The sequence below is a fragment of the Pseudophryne corroboree genome, chromosome 1 (genome assembly GCF_028390025.1).
Source record: "Pseudophryne corroboree isolate aPseCor3 chromosome 1, aPseCor3.hap2, whole genome shotgun sequence".
NCBI classification, from domain to species: Eukaryota; Metazoa; Chordata; class Amphibia; order Anura; family Myobatrachidae; genus Pseudophryne; species Pseudophryne corroboree.
The window spans coordinates 367,564,451-367,585,030 of record NC_086444.1 but is presented as its reverse complement, the minus strand read 5'-3'; the positions used below and the strand labels follow the sequence as shown (position 1 = coordinate 367,585,030).

At 46.4% G+C, this 20,580-nt stretch overlaps 1 protein-coding gene across 10 annotated transcripts in view; it reads left to right on the top strand.

Annotated features, from left to right (window-relative positions):
- KLHL22 (kelch like family member 22) overlaps positions 1 to 20,580 on the top strand; it is a 181,668-nt gene that overhangs the window by 89,211 nt on the left and 71,877 nt on the right. For 8 of the 10 annotated variants that reach the window (XM_063913022.1, XM_063913024.1, XM_063913021.1 and 5 more), the window contains one exon: positions 13,458 to 13,623. In XM_063913022.1, the coding sequence (XP_063769092.1) occupies positions 13,458 to 13,623 (166 nt within the window). Of the gene's footprint in view, positions 1 to 13,457; positions 13,624 to 20,580 lie in introns of those variants that run through there. The other 2 variants (XM_063913029.1, XM_063913030.1) reach the window with 2 other exon arrangements.

The following is a 20,580-nucleotide window of genomic DNA, read 5'->3' as shown; positions in this document are numbered from 1 at the left end:
CAGACACGATCTCCATCTGGAAGTGTTCACGGAGGTAACAGATTGATGGCGCCTCGTCTCAACAAGAAGCTGCGGCGGTGTTGTTCCAGGTCGATGGACCCGCAAGCAGTGGCGGTGGATGCCCTAGTGACTCCGTAGGTGTTCCAGTCAGTGTACGAGTTTCCTCCACTTCCACTCATCCCAAGAGTTCTAAAGCTCATAAGGAGAACAAGGGTTCAAGCGATCCTCATTGCTCTGGACTGGCCAAGAAGGGCTTGGTATGCGGATCTTCTGGATCTACTGCAAGAAGAGCCGAGGCCTCTTCCTCTTCGGTAGGACCTGCTGCAGCAGGGTCCGTTTGCCTATCAAGACTTACCGCGGCTACATTTGACGGCATGATACTAGCTCGAAAGGGCATTCCGAACAAGGTTATTGTTCCTGATACAGGCTAGGAAAGGAGTAACGTCTAAACATTACCATCGAATTTGGAAAAAATATGTATCTTGGTGTGAGCGCAAGAAATTTCCTGCGGTGGAGTTTCAACTGGGACGGTTTCTCCTCTTCCTACAAGCCGGTGTGGATATGGGCCTGAGGTTGGGATCTGTGAAGGTCCAGATTTCGGCCCTATCCATTTTCTTCCAGAAACAATTGGCTGCCCTCCCTGAGGTTCAGACCTTTTTGAAGGGAGTTCTGCACATCCAGCCTCCCGTTGTACCACCTATGGCGCCGTGGGACCTTAACGTGGTGTTGCAGTTCCCCCAATTGGACTGGTTCGAGCCTCTACAGGAGGTTGAGGTAAAATTACTTACATGGAAGGCTGTCACGTTGTTGGCCTTAGCTTCTGCTTGACGTGTGTCGGAGTTGGGGGCTTTGTCCTGTAAAAGCCCATATTTGATCTTCCACGAAGATAGAGCTGAGCTCCGGACACGTCAGCAGTTTCTTCCGAAGGTTGTGTCGGCATTTCATATCAACCAACCTATTGTGGTGCCAGTGGCTACTGACTCCTCAATTTCATCAAAGTCCTTGGATGTTGTAAGGGCTCTGAAAACTATGTGAAGAGGACTGCTCGTCGCAGAAAATCGGACTCTGTTTGTCCTGTATGATCCCAAGAAAATTGGGTGTCCTGCTTCTAAGCAGACGATCTCTCGCTGGATCAGGTTCACTATCCAGCATGCGTATTCCACGGCAGGCTTGCCGTGTCCTACGACTGTCAAGGCACACTCTACTCGTAAGGTGGGGTCTTCCTGGGCGGCTGCCCGGGGTGTCTCGGCTTTACAACTTTGCCGAGCTGCAACTTGGTCGGGGTCGAACACATTTGCAAAGTTCTAGAAGTTCAATACTTTGGCCTCTGATGATCTTAAGTTCAGTCAATCAGTTCTGCAGGAGCCTCTGCGCTCTCCCTCCCATTCTGGGAGCTTTGGGACATCCCCATGGTAATAATGTGGACCCCAGCATCCTCTAGGACGTAAGAGAAAATAGGATTTTGGTTACCTAACGGTAAATCCTTTTCTAGTAGTCCGTAGAGCAGTGTTTCCCAACCTCGGTCCTCAAGGCACACTAACAGTCCTGGTTTTAGTGATATCCAGGCTTGAACACAGGTGACTTAATTAGTACCTCAGTTCTTTTGATTTAACCATCTGTGCTGAAGCCTGGATATCACTAAAACCTGCACTGTTGGTGTGCCTTGAGGACCGCGGTTGGGAATGCCTGCCGTAGAGGATGCTGGATGCCTGCCCAGCGCTTAGTTTTCCTGCTATCGTTTTTGGTTCAGTACAACTTTGTTTTAGTTGAGTACTGCATTGTTACCTGGTAAGTAATGTTTCAGCGGTTGCTGAGTTTTTAAGCTAAGTTAGCTTGATATGCCTTGTATGTGTGAGCTGGTATGAATCTCGCCGCTATCTGTGTTAAATCCTTCTCTCGAAGATGTCCGTTTCCTTGGGCACAGTTTCTAAACTGAGTCTGGTAGGAGGGGCATAGAGGGAGGAGCTAGCCCACAGTCTAAAAGTCTTTAAGTGCTGATGGCTCCTGGTGGACCCGTCTATACCCCATGGTACTAATGTGGACCCCAGCATCCTCTACGGACTACGAGAAAAGGATTTACCGGTAGGTAACCAAAATCCTATTTTTTCAAACACAGCCTGTAACATGGCAGTTCGGAGCTGATTGCTTTGTACTTTATTTCTGTCTACTTTAACACTCTCGATGGCTTAGTACATATCCCCCCCCCCCATCCCCCCCCATCCTATGCTGCTACAGAAATTCGGAGCATCAGGGTTGTTTTTGTTTTTTTGTTTAAACCAGTGTTTTGTTTTGTTTTGTTTTGTTTTTTGTTTCGCATTACTGTTTTCATGAAAAGAAGATTATTAAGGTTATTAGACTATGATTTGGCTTATTTTACGTTTTTCAGTAAAACCAATTTTTTACAGCTTATTATTCCTATTGTGGGGGGAATTCAATTACCGGCGAAAACGCGTTCTGTGTTGTAAAAAGACGTGATATTACTGCGAATCTGAGTATATTCGCGAAACGCCAATTCAGTTGTCTGTGAAAATGTTTGTGCAGTAATTTTACCGCAAATTTCAATTCACCAACTCTGAGCAGGTGATAAACTTGGGGAAAATCCCTATTTGCATTTAAAAATGTCTGAATTTGGTTCTTAAACCCTGGGACACCCCCTGAATGACTAATTAGGCACTTAAAAGTTTTTCATTATTTTTAATTTGCCAATAATGACATGCCATTTTTGGGATGAAAAAGTGCAAAATTATGGAGTTGGGGTACATATAGAGGTATAGGACAGGTGTATTGGGGTGCTTTATGAGTGGGACAAGTGTTTTGAGACTTGCACATGGGAGTAATCAGTCTGTTTCCACTTTTTTTTTTAAATTCCCCTAAAATTACCCAAATATATACTTATACCAATTTTTATGTGTCCCAAGTTTAATTTTAGCACTTATTTTGCTGAAAAAATCGCTTTCTATAATTTTTTTTAAAGATTTTTTTTTTCTTTTCAAAAATGCATGTAACAACCATTTGACCCAATTTAAGTACCAGAAATACTTTTATTATAACCAATAATAAACTTTTGCACTGTTATCCGATGTTAGTTTAGCTTTTTTGGGGGGTACAGACAGATTTACCCATTTTTCTCTTTCATCCACTAGGGGACACTGGAGAACTCTTAGACAGCTGGGGTGTGAAGGATGCTGACCGAAGGTGGCACAATGTAAAAATTGTACGCACTGCTGGCAGTAGCGGCTCTAGCCACGGGCAAGCAGGCTTTTTGCCCGGGGCTCCGCTACCCTGAGGGCGCTGCTGTGTCAAGAGCCGCTACTATTATCCTCCCTCCCCTCCCGGCCCCCGGCTGCAGCTAGCGCCGTGTGCGCCCGCTGCAGCCGGCGTCGCTGACTCTGGCTAGAGGTCAGTATTGACCTCTAGTGTCAGTGCGGCGCTGCTATGGGAGAGACGACATGACGTCTCTCCCATAGAGAGGAGACGGCGCCCGGAGATAGCAAAAGCAGCGGCAGCAGCGGTCCGGAAGCAGGAGCGAGGCTGGTAAGTATTGTGATTTTTCTTTTAGGTTTCAAAGCGGCTACAGGGGGCACATCTACAGGGGGCACTGCTACAAGGGGCACATACTGGGGGCAAATCAACTGGGGGCACTACTACAGTAGGCAGTACTACATTGGCACTGCTACAAGGGGCACAACTACTAGGGGAACAACTACAGGGGCACCGCTACAGGGGAAACAGCTACTGGGGGCAAATCTACAGGGGGCAAATCAACTGGGGGCACTACTACAGATGAACAACTACAGGGGGCACTGCTACAGGGGGCAAGTTAACTGGGGGCACATCTGCTGGGGGCAAATCTACAGGGGGGCACAACTACTGGGGCAAATAAACTGGGGGCACTGCTACAGGGGAGCAGCTACTGGGGGCAAATTAACTGGGGGCACAACTACTGGGGGCACAGCTACTGGGGGCAAATCTACAGGGGGGCACAACTACTGTGGGCATAGCCAGCTACAGGGGGGCAAATCTACTGGGGGACACAACTACTTGGGGCAAATCTGGGGGCATATCTGTGACCACGACCCTCCCCTATGAAGCCATGCCTATGTTTTGCCGTGTGGGTGGGGGGTGCACCAGTGGAAACTTTCGCACTGGGCGCCACAAGGTGTAGAACCGGCCCTGACTGCTGGCTCCTCCCCCTTCACGCCCCCTGATTCCTCCTGTTTGAAAAATTGTGCTAGGAGATGGAGGCACAGAAAGGAGCTCTGGCTCCACAGTAGGTTTTTTTTATGATTCTTTTAGGAATTTTCCTCATCTTTAGCCCTATCCCACCTGAAAAGAAAGGAGGGTGCAGGCTGAGTTTGAAGTACTATAACAGTACTTGGAGACTAAGATCACGGTGGAAGGGATTGGCATCTCTTACAGGAGGTCTTTAACACTGAGTAAAAACGCAGCGCCTAAGGATAGATTCCCCACTGAACTGACCAAGCATTGGCAGAGCAGACCGCTCCGGAGTGGAGCAGCGGGATCAGCGCGGCTCCGGTGGCTGGGGGTGGTACGTGCTTAAATAAGTGACGGAGCCACCTGAGAGTTTCCTTTATAGTCACTGCCCTACAGCTTAAGCAGCCGGAGACGCTAGCGGCTACGTTCAGGGGACCTGGAGCTCACTCACTGCCCTCAGTGAGTGCAGTAATGCGCGCTGACAGGAATATGGCATAGATAGACGCAGGAGCACCTCCGGAGAAGCGACGGAGCCACCTGACGGTTTTCCAGGAGATTACGCACTGCCCTTGGTGAGTGCATTAAGGCACGTTGACAGAGTAAAGACAGGCGCAGGAGCATCTCGCTGCAGGGAATCCTAGCGAGGTGAACAAAATATTTCAGTTGCGGCCATTTTGATAATATAAACTAGGCGCACTGGTAGAGCGAACTGTCCACTGAGAGGGGAGGCGGAGTAAAACCCCTTCTCTTGTGGTCTATTCAGAGCAGGCTTGTTAGTATACACTGCGAGCAAATGCATCTTATAGTAATAGGCTGTTAAAAGATCTTCTGTATTTAAAAATATAAGATGTCCATATATGTAAATGTATTATCCTCCAAAGGACGCTGCTGACAGGTCCTACAGAGGAGGGAGCTTCAGAAGCATCAGCCCTGACACATATCAACTGGACTCAACAGTTGTTAATGTGAGATTGGAAAACGTCTCGCTGCTTTATAAGATTTTTTGCTAATTTTTTAATTCTGTTCCAGATGGGGCTAAAAAGTCCCCATTTCATTGCTCCCCATACCCCTACAGCCTTTCTCCATCTAACGAATAGAGTGAAAGCATTGCTGTATGGAGTGTGTGTGTGGAGGTTGGGTTGGACATGGCATCTAAACCACCAACCAAGACCACAAAAATGTTATGACCCAGAGGTGTGCGACATCAGGGTCATGGGAAAATGCACTGGCGGATATCTCTAAGGAGATGGTGGAAATAGTGTGGCTGTAGCTTAACAGACTAATGCTATGGTCCTGTATGCACAAGGTCCTGGGTTCGAGCCCAGTTTCAGACTGAATTATTTTACAAGGAAGTGAAGACATTTAGAATGGACCGCCGGTTTCTCTAAAAAAGATTGTCATAAAAAGACTATTACCTATACCAATCGTGACTACAATTAAAAGGTGTCAGATAGTAAGTTGGATATAGCTCTTAAATCCGTCTTTGTGGTGATAGGCGCATCATCAAAGACCGACCATAGTAGGTGCATGGGTCACTAAGGTTATGGTCAGTTGGGCAGAACAAATAGTTCAGGCTGTTGTGGAGGACAAGAGTCAGAAAGAAATAATCAGACTATCGGAACATATCCGAGAGTCAGTCACTTACAGTGGTCAAGCTACAAAAGATGCGAGTAGGATCACGCATTTCAGCTTCGCCAAGATCAGACAGAGGGATTCTCTGACATAGAGATTGAAGCGATCCCCTTTAAAAAAACAAAAAAACAAATTTTGGCTCGGTATAAGACTAGTGGATTTCATAGGCAACAGCGGAAAAATCTGCTTTTCTGCCTATCACGTATACTAGAACTACGCCACCAGTCAGAAAAAATTACTCTGGGCCGGTGTTCAATTCATTTTGTTCTCAATCCTTTAGAGCTAGAGAGAACCTTAAACCGGCTGACAAGGCCGTGGCATGACGGTCTCCCAGCTCACCTTGGGTCTCTTATTGTGGGTGCACGGTTGGAAAGGTTTCAGGACACCTGGGCCGAAACCTCACCGGAGGTCTGGATCAACAAGATAGATTTTTTTTAAACCGCACTCACAGTCAGTTCTTTACGACAGACCTTCTTCGGTGCCCTCAAAAAGATAAGGCATTAGACAAGGTTATTCAAAAATTACTTCAGACGGAAGTAATTGTGCCTGTCCCGACTTCTCAAAGAGCAACGGGATTTTTATGCAGATATTTTTGTAGTACTGAAACCGGATGGGTCTGTCAGGCCAATCCTAAATTTAAGTGTGCTAAATCAATTCCTATCGGTTTACAAATTCAAGATGGAGTCAGTACAGTCAGTTATTACGGGTCTGGAGCATCCGGAGTACATGGTGTCCATGGACATAAGGGATGCATACCTCCATGTGCCAATTTGGACCCCACACCAAACCTATCTATGTTTCTATGTATTTATGGTTTGCAGTGGGCAAGACACATTACCAGTTCAGATCTCTACCGTTGGGCCTATCATCAGCCCCGAGAGTCTTCACAAAGATCATGGCAGTCATGGTAGCGAAATTGAGATCGCTAGGGGGAACGTTATTACCGTATCTGGACGACCTTCTTATCAAGACTCCAGGTTAGGACCAGTTGATCCGGGATGCTCTGAGCACTTACCAGTTTCTGATTCATCACGGTGGGATCGTGAATTTCCAAAAATCCAATCTGCAACCGACGCAGAGGATCCAATTCCTTGGTCTCTTTTTAGATACGATACAAAGGAAGGTATTTCTCTGAGAAGACAAGATTCGAGAAATCAAGGGAATGGTATGTCAGGTTCTAAAGAACCAGGCGGTCCCCTTGCATCTTTGGGTACGGCTTTAGGGAAAATAGTAGCATCTTTCGAAGCAATCCCATACGGCAGACTGCATTCCAGACCTTTTCTGCTAAATCTAATTGCTCAGAAGGCTGGCATGCATTTACTTCTTCATAGAAGGATTCGCTTGTCACCCCAAGCCAGGACCTCGTTAATCTGGTGGTCGGTCCACAAGAATCTAACGGCAGGAAAGAGGTTTGGAATCTGGGACTGGAAGATTTTAACAACAGATGCCAGTCTCAGAGGATGGGGAACGGTACTGGACAACCATCAGTTTCAGGGAAGATGGACGCCACAGGAGAGCAGTCTTCCAATAAATGTATTGAAACTAAGAGCCTTTTACAATGCTCGTCTTTTGGCAGAAGACCTAGTATTGGCTCAGCATGAGAGAGTGCAGTTGGACAGTGACGACAACAGCTTACATATACCATCAGAGAGGAACAAGTAGCCGCATGGCTTTAAAAGAAGTCTCAGGGATTCTGTCTTGGACAGGAAAAGCGCAACATAATCATGTCGGCAGTCTTCATTCCAGGAGTGGTAAATTGAGAAGCAGACTACCTCAGTGGTCAGGATAGGCATCCAGGGGAGTGGTGCCTACACCCAAAGGTATTTAAGGCAGTTGTAAGAAGGTGGGGTCTCCCGCAGATAGCCTTAGTGACATCTCGAAACAAACATCAGCTGCCAAGATATGTTGCCAGGATGCGGGATCCAGCAGCAGAGGCGGTGGACACGTTGGGGATTCCCTGGACATACGAACTGGTGTACATTTTCCTGCCATTTCTCCTGTTACCTAGAGTATTGAAAAGGATGAAACAGGAAAGAACGTGAGTGATTTTAATAGCACCAGACTGGCCGCGCAGAAGTTGGTACTCGGGCCTGGCGGAGGATCCTTGGAAACTGCTGCAGAGGGAGGACCTGTTGTCACAAGGGTCATTCCTTCAAGACCTGAACCGTCTAAGTTTGACGGTGTGATTCTTGAGAACAAGATACTAAAACAGGGGTATCCCTTAATCAGCTATTCCTACCATGTTAGCGGCAAGGAAGCCAGTCACGGCAGCACATTGTTAGAAAATCTGGAAGAAGTACATGGACTGGTGCCAGCCTAGGGGTTGGAACCCCACAGAGTTCCACCTTACTAGACTGTTGCGGTTTTTTCCAAAAGGGTTTGGATGGTCGCTTGAGAATGGGATCTTTGAAGGTACAGGTCTCGGCCCTCTGGATCCTTTTCTGGCGTCCTTGCAGGAGGTCCATACATTTTTACAGGGTGTGGTGAGAATACAACCACTTTTTTTGTCCTCCCACGGTCCCGTGGGATCTAAATTTGGTGCTACAGTTTTTGAGATCAGCCGTTTTTGAGCCTTTGGAAAGGGCTGATCAAAAATATATGAGCTGGAAAGCAGTCCTGCTCCTTGCTTTAGCATCAGTAAGACGGGTCACATAATTGGGCGCCCTGTCATGTAAAAGTCCATCCTAGTTTTTCATGAGGACAGTGCGTAGCTCAGTACAAAAGAGGAGTTTTTGCCCAAGGTGCTTTTGGGTTTCCACTTAAACCAGCCGATTGTGGTCCCCGCTTTCCAAGGATTGTCGGAAGAGGACCTGTACTTGGATGTAGTCAGAGCCTTACGAATCTACGTACAGGCTACGGATTCTATTCGAAGGTATTACGTTTGGTTTGTACTGTAGAATGGGCCCAAGAAGGGTTTGGCCGGCTTCAAAACTGACCTTGACCAGATGGATACGACTTACCGTTAAACAGGCTTATATTTCTTGTGGTAAGGGAGTTCCTTTTCGAATAGGTGCTCATACCACTAGGGCAGTGGGGGGCTTCCTTGTCTGCGGCTAGAGGAGCTTCCACTGCTCAACTTTGCAGAGCTGCGACGTGGTTGTCTGTACACACGTTCCTTCATTTCTACAAGTTTAATACGTTTGCATCTAGAGATGCAAATTTTGGTTGTTTGGTTCTTCAGGCTTTGGACAGCACTCCCGCCCATGGGAGTATTTTTAGGAGGTGACCAGCAGTCGAAGAGTTCTCCAGTGTCCCATAGTGGAAGAAAGAGAAAAGAGGATTTTGGTAATTACCGATACATCCGTTTCTCTGAATCCACTCGGGGACACTGGACGCCCACCTCGGTGCTGTCAGCCTGCGTTTTTCTTGTTTAAAATTAGTTCAGTTTGATTATTATGTTCATAGTTCTAGGTTACTGTTCAACTCGTCGGTACGGTCGGTTCCTTCCCGTATGGCTTTGAATTTTCATTTTCCCTTTTCAGTTCATCATTTTTTCAAACTGGAGGGATCAGGGAACGTGAAGGGGGAGGAGCCAGCTGTGCATACATTTTTACATTGTGCCACCTTCGGTCAGCATCCTGCACACCCCGGCTGTCTAAGAGTTCTCCAGTGTCCACAAGTGGATTCAGAGAAATGGATTTATCGGTAAGCACCAAAATCCTCTTTTTATTTTCGGCACAAATTTTAGCGGCAATCCCGTTTTTGCTAATTTGAATATGAATAGGGTGAATCTCGAGAGCGTGCATACCCGCAAAAACTTACTTTTCTTGGTAAAAATGGCAGTCACTGTAAATTGAGGTGATTTTGTCGCTAATTGAATACCCCCCATGTCTGAATATATATAGATAGACTACACATATTAATGCATACAAAGTACACTTAGATGAAATTGAAAACTTCAACAACAAGTTAATGTTAAGCATTAGTATTACTTATTGTAATTAAGTAAATCTGAATAGTAATACAAAATGGAAAATGCAAAAAGCACTGTTCAGGGAAACACACACACACAAAGGGGTTTAGCATTAGCGCTGAGGATGCCACTGGCATTAAACATTTTGAATAAAAATACTATTTTTTCGTATAATAGGTTTTTTTTAAGTTACGACACGGTGTCAGTATTTCTGGTCCCAAGCATTTTTGATAAGGGTTACTCAACCTGTACTTGAAAATATTAAATAGTAAGGTTGAGCACCTTTCTGAAATTAACACTATCTGCATTCTCTAATATAAATACAGGTTTGGAAACATTGAGTACCTTAGGGTGATGCCAAAATCAGTTGCAGTACCCCCCTGATTGACATGCTGCGGCTGTTTTGGGGTGGGGAAGCAGCAAAACATTTTCTGTGTTTTCCAAGGTCTTCCGACACAGCTCACGGGCCCTGGCAGCGCGGAAACACAGACCATCCTGCTGTATTAGCATATTATGGCACAGTAGCGGCACCCAATAAGGCAGCTGCTGTATGACCAACATGATTCTCTGAATTAGCCCGTATGGGTAGACTAGTGTGCTCAGTTACTGCACTCTTCCCCTGTGTTCTGGACACTGTGTGTTTCATCTTGCATCCACATTCACCTTCAGCACTGTAGCTTGCATTTTACTTCAGACTTTGTGGCCAAGTTGAGCATGTTCAGTACACATTCTAGTCTTGCTTGTGGGTAAATTTACAAAAACAACTTTATAATGCACCTTAGATGTATTGAAGGAAAATAATACTGCTAGGAAAAATGGCAACTGAATGTATGAGTGGCTTATACCAGGGGCGGAACTCTGGGAGGCAGTGGAGTCGGCTGCCGCCGGGCTCCTGGCCTCAAGGGGGCACATCTCCTCCACTGTCTCCCACTGCCGCTCACCGCGCTGCTGCTGTCTGTGAGGGGAGGAGAGCGCAGCGTGCACCTCCCCTGCCCCTCACTCTCCGGCGGCGGCGCGCTTCAATTCAGCGCCGGTCCTTGAGCCAATCAGAGCTCGCGGACCGGCAGCTAAGGCTGCCGGTCCGCGAGCTTTGATTGGCTCATGGACCGGCGCATAATTGAAGAGGGACACAGCCGCCGGAGAGTGAGGGGCAGGAGAGGCGCAAGCTGCGCTCTCCTCCCCTCACAGACAGCAGCAGCGCGGTGAGCAGCACAAGGGATGGGGGGGGGGGCATGTATATCTGGCACTGGGGGCATTGCTGGCACTGTGGGGACATGTATACCTGGCGCTGGGGGTCATATCTGGCACTGTGGGGACACTGGCATTGGGGGCATAGCTGGCACTGGGGGGCATATCTGGCACTGTGGGGACACTGGCATTGGGGGCATAGCTGGCACTGTGGGGACATATATATCTGGCACTGGGGGGCATATCTGGCACTGGGAACACTGGCATTGGGGGCATAGCTGGCACTGTGGGGACATATATATCTGGCACTGGGGGCATAGCTGGCACTTTGGGGACATATATATCTGGCACTAGGGGCATAGCTGGCACTGTGGGGGCATATATATCTGGCACTGGAGGCATATCTGGCACAGGGGCATAGCTGGCACTGGGGGGACACGTATATCTGGCACTGGGGGCAGAGCTGGCACTGTGTGGGGACATGTATATCTGGCACTGGGGCATATCTGGCACTGTGGGGACACTGCATTGGGGGCATAGCTGGCACTTTGGGGACATATATATCTGGCACTAGGGGCATAGCTGGCACTGTGGGGACATATATATCTGGCACTGGGGGCATATCTGGCACTGGGGGGTCATGTGTATCTGGCACTGTGAGGCTTATATGTATCTGGCACTGTGTGGCATATATGTATCTGGCACTTTGGAGCATATATGTATCTGGCACTGTGGGGACATATGTTTTTGGCAGTGTGGAGGCACCCATTTTTTGACATTTTTATATGTATGTTGCACTGTACAGGGGCATTATGGGTGGTCTTCAGGTTGCCAACTGTCGGGATCCCGGCGCACAGTATACCGGCGCCGGAATCCCGACAGCCGGCATACCGACAGTTTTTCTCCCTCGTGGGGGTCCACGACCCCCCTGGAGGGAGAATAAATAGCGTGGCGCGCATAGCGAGCTCGCAAGTGGCTCATTTGCGCTGGCGGTATGCCGGCGGTCGGGCTTCCGGCGCCGGTATGCTGGTCGCCTGGAGCCCGGCCGCCGGCATACCATACCTCACCCGGGCATTATATGTATTTGGCACTGTACAGCATGACTAAAAACGGAGTTATGACACAAGGTCATACTCCTACAAACGTCATAACGAAAGGTGTGCGCACAAAATGGGGTGTGGCTTTGTGAAAACTAGACCATGCCCCCATTTTTGCACACGCGCCTTCGGCGCGCGCATGATACTGGCTCTTGCCCTTGACTACAGATCTTTTCTGGCTCTTTGCATCTGACTGGTTGGCCACCCCTGTCCTAGTATATACAGAGAGCTGGCTGTGGCTACAGCTAGGGGGAGCTCCAGAACGCAGCTCCTGCCAGGCCCTTCCAGATGAGCTGGCCAAGCGATGCTCTCTGTTCTTCCGTTGGGCTGATAGCAGCAGGTAGGCACTGGCAGCACTTGCCTCAAGCTGCACTGTGGGGGTGTGTGTAGTTGGAAAGGGGAGGGGTGCTGGGGGGTCTTTAATGAATGTTGGCAGCACTGTGTTTTATGTGTGCATGTTTAAGCGAGGTGTGTGTGTGTGTGTGTGTGTGTGTGTGTGTAAGTGAAGGAAGCATGTGTTTGTTTTTGTGTGTGTGTGTGAGTTTTTAAGTGAAAGATATGTGTACATGTAAGGGAGACGTGTGTGTGTGTGTGTGTATGTGTGAGAGAGGCGTGTGTGTGTGTGTGTAAGTGAAAGAGGCATGTTTGTGTGTTTAAGTGAAGGAAGTGTGTGTGTGTGTGTGTGTGTGTGTGTGTGTGTGTGTGTGTGTGTGTGTGTGTGTGTGTGTAAATGAAGGAGGTGTGTGTGTGATTTTAAGTGAAGGAAGCATGTGTAAGTGAGAGGTGTGTGTGTAAGTGAGAGGCGTGTGTGTAAGTGAGGATTTTGTGTGTTTAAGCTAAGGAGTCGTGTGTAAGTAAGAGGTGTGAGTGTGAGAGGTGTGTGTGTTTAAGTGAAAGAAGCGTTTGTGTGTTGTTTATATATATATATATATATATATATATATATATATATACTGTATATCGGCACACCACTGCGCCAAAGCATCTACATTGTGACACACTGTTGGGTGAGGGAGTACTGTAGGTGTGCTATAAAGGTATGCTGGTGTCTATTTTATTGTGATGACTGACTTGGAGTGCCGTCCACTTTGTATGTGTATCTATATTACTATTTGGAAAGGCACCTGAGCACGCTACTACTGTTCAACATGAGTGCCGGATAGCTACATATGAAGGGTGTGTATGTATACAGTATGTAGGGGGGGCACCAACATTTATCATGCCTCCGGGCGACTGGGGCGAACTTACGCCACTGGCTCATACGATAAGCAAAGATTTAGATGTATCTATGTGACCTTTAAAATAACAGTAATGATTGCATCAGAAGACAGACTAGACATGTTGATTTTTTTTTTTTTTTAATGTGACCATTTTTCAAAATGTTTATTTTAATGCTATGTATGTTTTATTAGAGGTATGTTTGCAGGAGGGTTACGAGAAATGGATCAACGGGAAGTGCAGATCCATGGCATCACTTACAATGCTATGTGCAAAATCTTGGATTTCATATACACATCTGAGCTAGAGCTTGGTGTCCACAATGTGCAGGAGACACTTGCTGCAGCTTGCCAGCTTCAGGTGGGTACAAAGAACAAAGTAAGATAAACGAGACGTATGAAGATATAAAATATGCTTATACACATACACACTTCTAAGCATTATTTTGGATTATCAGAAAAATAAACTAGGTAAAAGCATGTTTAAAAGTTAAATTGGCACAGTACGTCTATTATAGTAATACACTTGCTATACTACATTAACTGCATACTGTATTTATCAAGGACACTGCTTGAGTACTGTTCAGTCAAGCCAATGAAAACCTCTTTGGATGTGCCATTTTTAGGTAATAACTTGTCACCAATGGAGAACACCATATAAAAAAAATTGACTGTTTGCGCTATAAAAAAAGGTGCATAAATGACCGAACACACACATCTATTGAAGTGTTATATTCCTTTATATATTTTATATCAAAGATCAGAATAAAAAATAGTAAACATACATTATTAAATGAATCATTGTTTCATATAAACAATTTGCATGTGGCATCCAATGTTATATTAAAAAAATTGTCACGTGACCAAATACTGTGCACACCAAATGGACTTAAGAAAATTATACAAAATAATAAAATATATATAAAAAATACAGAGTAAGTCTTTGAATGTATCACTTTTTAAGTGATATTAGATTCTGTAGTTCTGAATTACATTCCAGTGTATTGTAACTGTGCAAAAATTTGTATTCTGAGATTTAGTATAGAATATATAAAGGAATGTCAAACTTCAATAGATATGTGTGTTCAGTCATTTATGCACCTGAGATTTTTTTATAGAGATTTATACATTTTTGTATGGTGTTGGATTGTGTTTGGGAGCAGACAGCTGCTACTTTTAGGTTGTGTGTGCGCAGACACAACTGGACTTTTTTGGTATATTCAATTGAAGTCGAAAACTGCAGTCTGTCGAAAAGACGGCAGTTTTCGACTTTTTAAGGTCGAATCCTGATTCGGCCTATTCAATATATCCCTACATTTTTCGACAAGTCGATTAATTCGACTTGTCGAAAAGCACGTGGATCGGTGGAATAGCTGCCGATCCACGTGCTTGTGTCGAAAACGGTCGGTTTTGGCCCCCTTTTCCACCATCTCAGTCCGACATCAAAAAGATGTCAGACTGAGATGCGGACCCAGAGGAGGAGAGGGGGGGGATCCACAGGGAGACAGGGGGACAGCCGGCGGGCATACAGGAAGATCAGCGCTACAGTAGCGCTGCAGCTGGATGTCACTCAGCCGCCCAACCTCACGGCAGCTTCCACCAGGCTCCAACACGCTGCTGGAGCCGGGTGGAAGCTGCCGTGAGGTTGGTGGTCCAGGATCATGTCAAATAACTTATGGTCAATGTGATGGCTAAAACCAGTGCTAGTGGATGCCAATCATTAAATATATTGACAAACAGAAGTGCAACCCTTTTCACCACCACATACTGTAACTGTACCTCTGGTAATTAGCACGTTGGGTTCCCGCAACTACTTGAATTGGGCAGCACCAACACCTGCTGCTGGGCAAACCCCACGACTAATTCAGTATGCTAATTCAATATATCTTTGTGTTTGAACTGAATATATTCTGTTAATGTCTGATGATGTTTTGGACGGAGCTCACAGTGACTGTGTGAGAGGAAATGGTTAATTATTCACTTGTTATTTTAAATATTCTATCCTCAATAATTCAGTTATATATAGCACTGACTATTCTCATTAATTCAGTTATACCTAGTACTAATACATGTAGATGTATCCATATAAAAAATGTTTTCACATTTTAATAGAACTTTAATTCCATCTCTCAGGGTTAGTGTTAGCAACAACTGAAGTAACGAGGATGCCATACTTATGTATGTCCCGCAAGCACTCCTATCCATAGGAAAGCATCAGATTTTGAAAAACGCATTTCTTCATCCAGTGGTATTTTGCTTTTTGTTGTATTCCTTTGCGATTCTTGGAATCCCAGATGGAACAGCTGTGTTTACTAACACAGTTAAACTTTTTGAGTACCTGTCTATTAGATCACACCTTTTATAATGGTCTCATTTTATTTATTTTTTAATATATATTTATCTTTCAGTTTTCACTTGTGCTTTGGATTCATTTTTCATTGTAATACAAATAAACAACACATTCTGCTCCTACTTGACAATATTTTAAACAGTTTTACTTATTTCAGATACACATTATACAGTAACAAATGGGCGTTAAAGTAGCTAAATATTGTAAGTTTGACTCTAACCATTGGTCTGGGACCCCTAATAAACCAATAGAATAGCAAAAATATAGTTACATCGGCAATCTTCACCAATATTCATTTTAGTAATTTATGCAGTGTACACAGTGCAAAATAATCAATACTATTTGGAATATTCAATAAGGCCCCAAAAAAATTCACCCTCAAAAAACAAAGGTGGTGGGGTGGCGTTTGCTAAATTTTTCAACTGTATTACCAATTTTTGTTCCGGCCAATTCAATTATCCCCCGTTTTTTTTTGGCCAAAATATATTACTTTTTCGGGCAAAGACGCATAGGATACCGGTTAAGTTCCTGGGCTTATGTATTTTTGGGCCCTGATTGCGAAAACAGGGCATTTTATCTGGCATTTCTGTTACGTCCTAGAGGATACTGGGGTCCACATTAGTACCATGGAGTATAGACGGGTCCACTAGGAGCCATGGGCACTTTAAGAAATTGATAGTGTGGGCTAGCTCCTCCCTCTATGCCCCTACTACCAGACTCAGTTTAGAAAATGTGCCTGGAGGAGCCGGTCATGCTTGGGAAGCTCCTGAAGAGTTTTCTGCTTTTATTTTCTTTTTTATTGTTTTCAGGCAGGTCTGGCTGGCACCAGACTTCCTGCTTCGTGGGACTTAGGAAGGGGGAATGGCCCAACCTCCCTAGGGTTAATGGTCCCGTTCCCTGCTGACAGGATACTGAGCTCCTGAGGGTCCTATTCACAAGCCCCACCACGGCGAGCGTGCAGACCCGCAGCACGCCGCCTCCCCTACCAGAGCCAGAAGTTAGAGTGGTGAGTAGGTGGCCGGCGTCCCATTTAGCGGGTCGACGGCTGTAATGGCGGCACAAGCGGTAGGAGTGCAGCGCTGAAAAGCAGGCTGCGGCTCTAGGCTTCAGAGGCATACAGGGTGCTGTGTGTTCCACTGTGAGGGGCGAGCTGAAGCCACAACACACACATACCAACACTGGCAGCAATTATACAGGGGTTTTAACCCACTGTAGAACAGAAATTACCTCAGCCAGTATAAAAAATACGGGAAGACTGCGCGCCATTAAGGGGTCGGGACTTCACTATGAGCAGATCCAGCAGCTCACCAGCGCCATTTTCCCTCTGCAGCTATACACAGGCAAACTGGCAGGGAAGCGCAGCTCCTCCACAAGGACTCCAGAGCACCTCAAGCGGTACCAGGGGGTCATAGCAAAGGAGGGGGAGCAATATTTGGTGTACTAAACCCTCTTTAGGGTACTTACCCAGCTAAACTTGTACTTTAGCTATAGGGGCGCTGTGTGGTTGGCTCCATTATACTCTGTGTCTCCCTAGAGGGCACTGTGTGTGTTAACTGTGTTTTACCCTATTTCGTGTGTGTATGTGTGTGTGTGTGTGTGTGTGTGTGTGTGTATTCTTTCACATTTACTATGTCAAAGGAGTGTGTATCATGCACAGCAGAGTGTTTTTCTCAATCTGGGGGATCACTGCCGTCTACTCGGGATAGTACACATTCTCAGGCTAGTGGATCTGAGTCATTAAAAGGGATGATTTCAAAAATTTTGAATAAATTATCCCAAAATGAGAAGGAGACGCGATACTTAAGGCAATCTGTTGATGACCTGATGAATAGAGATTCAGTGGTCGCTCCAGCGTCTCAGACCCGTACCATTTGTCCACAGAAGCGTACTCTGGCCCAAATCATGCAGGCTGATACTGATGATGATAATGTATCAGAACCGGAGGAGGGTGAGGTGGACTCGGGAGGGGGGGATGCAGCTTTGTCACAGGTTATACAGGCCCTGATAGAAGCTGTTAGAGATGTCCTTAACATTCCTGATAAGGTGTCAGGACGAGGAGGAATCTTATTTTAATGTGAAAAAAAAAATCCTCAGCTACTTTCCCTGCATCTAAGGAATTAAATTCCCTATTTGAAGCAACTTGGGTAAATCCTGACAAGAAGTTTCAGGTCCCAAAACGGTTACTCACATCCTTCCCGTTTCCTCAGGATGATAGGAAAAAATGGGAAAACCCACCGATAGTTGATGCATCGGTTTCTAGGCTGTCACGTAAGATAGTTTTACGTGTTCCTGGGGCAGCTTCCTTGAAGGATGCTGCAGACCGCAAGATTGAGACCACTCTCAAATCTCTGTACACAGCTGCGGGGGTGGCCCAGAGACCCACTATAGCATGTGCATGGATCTCTAGGGCCATTGCAAAATGGTCAGGTAATCTAATTGACAGGTTAGATTCCTTATCCAGGGGGAGATAATTTTACTCCTACAGCATATACAGGATTCTGCTAACTTTATGGTGGATGCCATAAAGGAAATTGGTTTACTCAATGCACGCACCACTGCCATGGCAGTGTCCGCACGCAGGGGCTTGTGGCTACGCCAGTGGACTGCGGATGTGGATTCCAGGAAAGGTGTGGAAAATCTACCTTTCACTGGTGAAGCCCTTTTTGGGGATGAACTGGATACGTGGATATCCAAGGCTACGGCGGGTAAATCTACATACCTTCCTTCCGCAGCTCCCCCGGCTAGAAAATCCTACACTGCTCCAACTCTGCAGTCCTTTCGGACAGCGAAGTTTAAAAACAAAACCAAAGGTTCTTCTACGGCCTTCAAAGGCAATAGAGGTAAACCCAGAAAACCAGCAACTGCAGATTCACAGGAACAGAACCCCGGTTCTGCTTACTCTAAGCCTTCTGCATGACGATGGACCGCACTGCCTGGAAGACAGGCAGGTGGGAGCCCGTTTGAGATTCTTCAGTCACATATGGGCAACGTCATGCCAGGATCCCGTGGTCAAAGATCTTATAGCCCAGGGCTACAGACTGGAGTTTCAGGAACTCCTGCCTCACAGGTTCTTCAAATCAGGCTTACCAGCTTCTCAAGAAGCAAGTATGACTTTACAGGAAGCAATTCAGAAACTGGTAAAGACTCAGGTTATTGTTCCAATTCCGCTTCAGCTGCAAAACCAGGGTTATTATTCCAACCTGTTTGTGGTTCCGAAACCGGATGGTTCGGTAAGGCCCATTTTAAATCTCAAGTCGTTGAACCCGTACTTACGGGTGTTCAAGTTCAAGATGGAGTCTCTGAGAGTGGTGATCTCAGGTCTGGAGGAGGGGGAATTCTTGGTGTCTCTGGATATCAAGGATGCGTACCTTCATATTCCGATTTGGCCGCCTCATCAGGCTTATCTAAGGTTTGCATTACAGGACTGTCACTACCAGTTCCAGTCCCTGCCATTTGGCCTCTCTATGGCACCGAGGGTATTCACCAAGGTAATGGCAGAGATGATGTTTGTCCTCCGCAAACAGGGACTGAACATAATACCGTACCTGGTCGATCTGCTGATAAAAGCACCATCCAGGGAGAGGTTGTTAGTCAACATTGCCCTCTCAACCAGACTACTCCAGGATCACGGGTGGATTTTGAACCTACCAAAATCTCATCTGGAATCAACACGGAGGCTTCCGTTCCTGGGGATGATATTGGATACAGAGGCGCAGAAGGTATTCCTTCCGTTGGAAAAAGCATTGGTGATTCAGTCGATGGTGCGGGATGTTCTAAGACAAACCCGGACATCGGTGCATCTATGCATTCACCTTCTGGGAAAGATGGTGGCCGCTTACGAGGTGCTGCAATACAGAAGGTTTCACGCAAGGCCCTTTCAGCTGGATCTGTTGGATAAATTGTCCGGATCACATCTTCACTTGCACCAGAGGATCCGTCTGTCGCCAAAAGCCAGGATTTCTCTTCTGTGGTGGCTTCAGACTTGTCATCTGACCGAGGGCCGAAGGTTCGGGATTCAAAATTGGATTCTGCTAACCACAGGCACAAACCTCAGAGGTTGGGGAGCAGTCACCCAGGGGGAACAGTTCCAAGAGAAATTATCAAGTCAGGAAGCCATTCTTCCAATCAACATTCTGGAACTAAGGGCCATACACAACACCCTTCTACAGGCATCACATCTTCTTCAAGATCAAGCCATTCAGGTTCGGTCGGACAATGTGATGGCAGTGACATACATAAACCGACAAGGCGGAACTAAGAGCAGGGTAGCAATGTCAGAGGTAACAAGGATTCTACTCTGGGCAGAAAGACACGCTGTGGCGTTGTCCGTGATCTTCATTCCAGAAGTAGACAACTGATGAGCAGACTTCCTCAGCAGACCCGACCTTCACCCAGGAGAATGGGGCCTTCACCCGGAGGTGTTCTGGTGCTTGACACGTCAGTGGGGAATGTCACTAATCGACGTTATGGCTTCTCGTCTCAACAAGAAGCTTGAGCGGTATTGTTCCAGGTCGAGGAATCCGCAAGCAGTGGAGGTGGACGCTCTGGTGACTACATGGGTCTACCAGATGGTGTACGTGTTTCCACCACTCCCATTGATCCCAAAGATTCTCAAAAGAATAGAAAGGTATAAGGTTCAAGCAATTCTCATTTCTCTGGACTGACCAAGAAGGGCCTGGTATGCAGATCTACTGGAGATGCTTCTAGAGGACCCGTGGACTCTACCTCTTCACGAGGACCTTCTCCAACAGGGGCCGTTCGTCTATCAAGGCTTACCACGGCTACGTTTGACGGCATGGAGGTTGAGCGTCAAATTCTAGCTCGGAAAGGGATCCCGGATAGGGTTATTCCAACCCTGATCCAAGCCAGAAAGGGGGTAATGTCTAAACATTACCACCGTATTTGGAAAAAATACGTCTCTTGGTGTGAGTACAGGATATTTCCTGCAGTGGAATTTCAACTGGGACA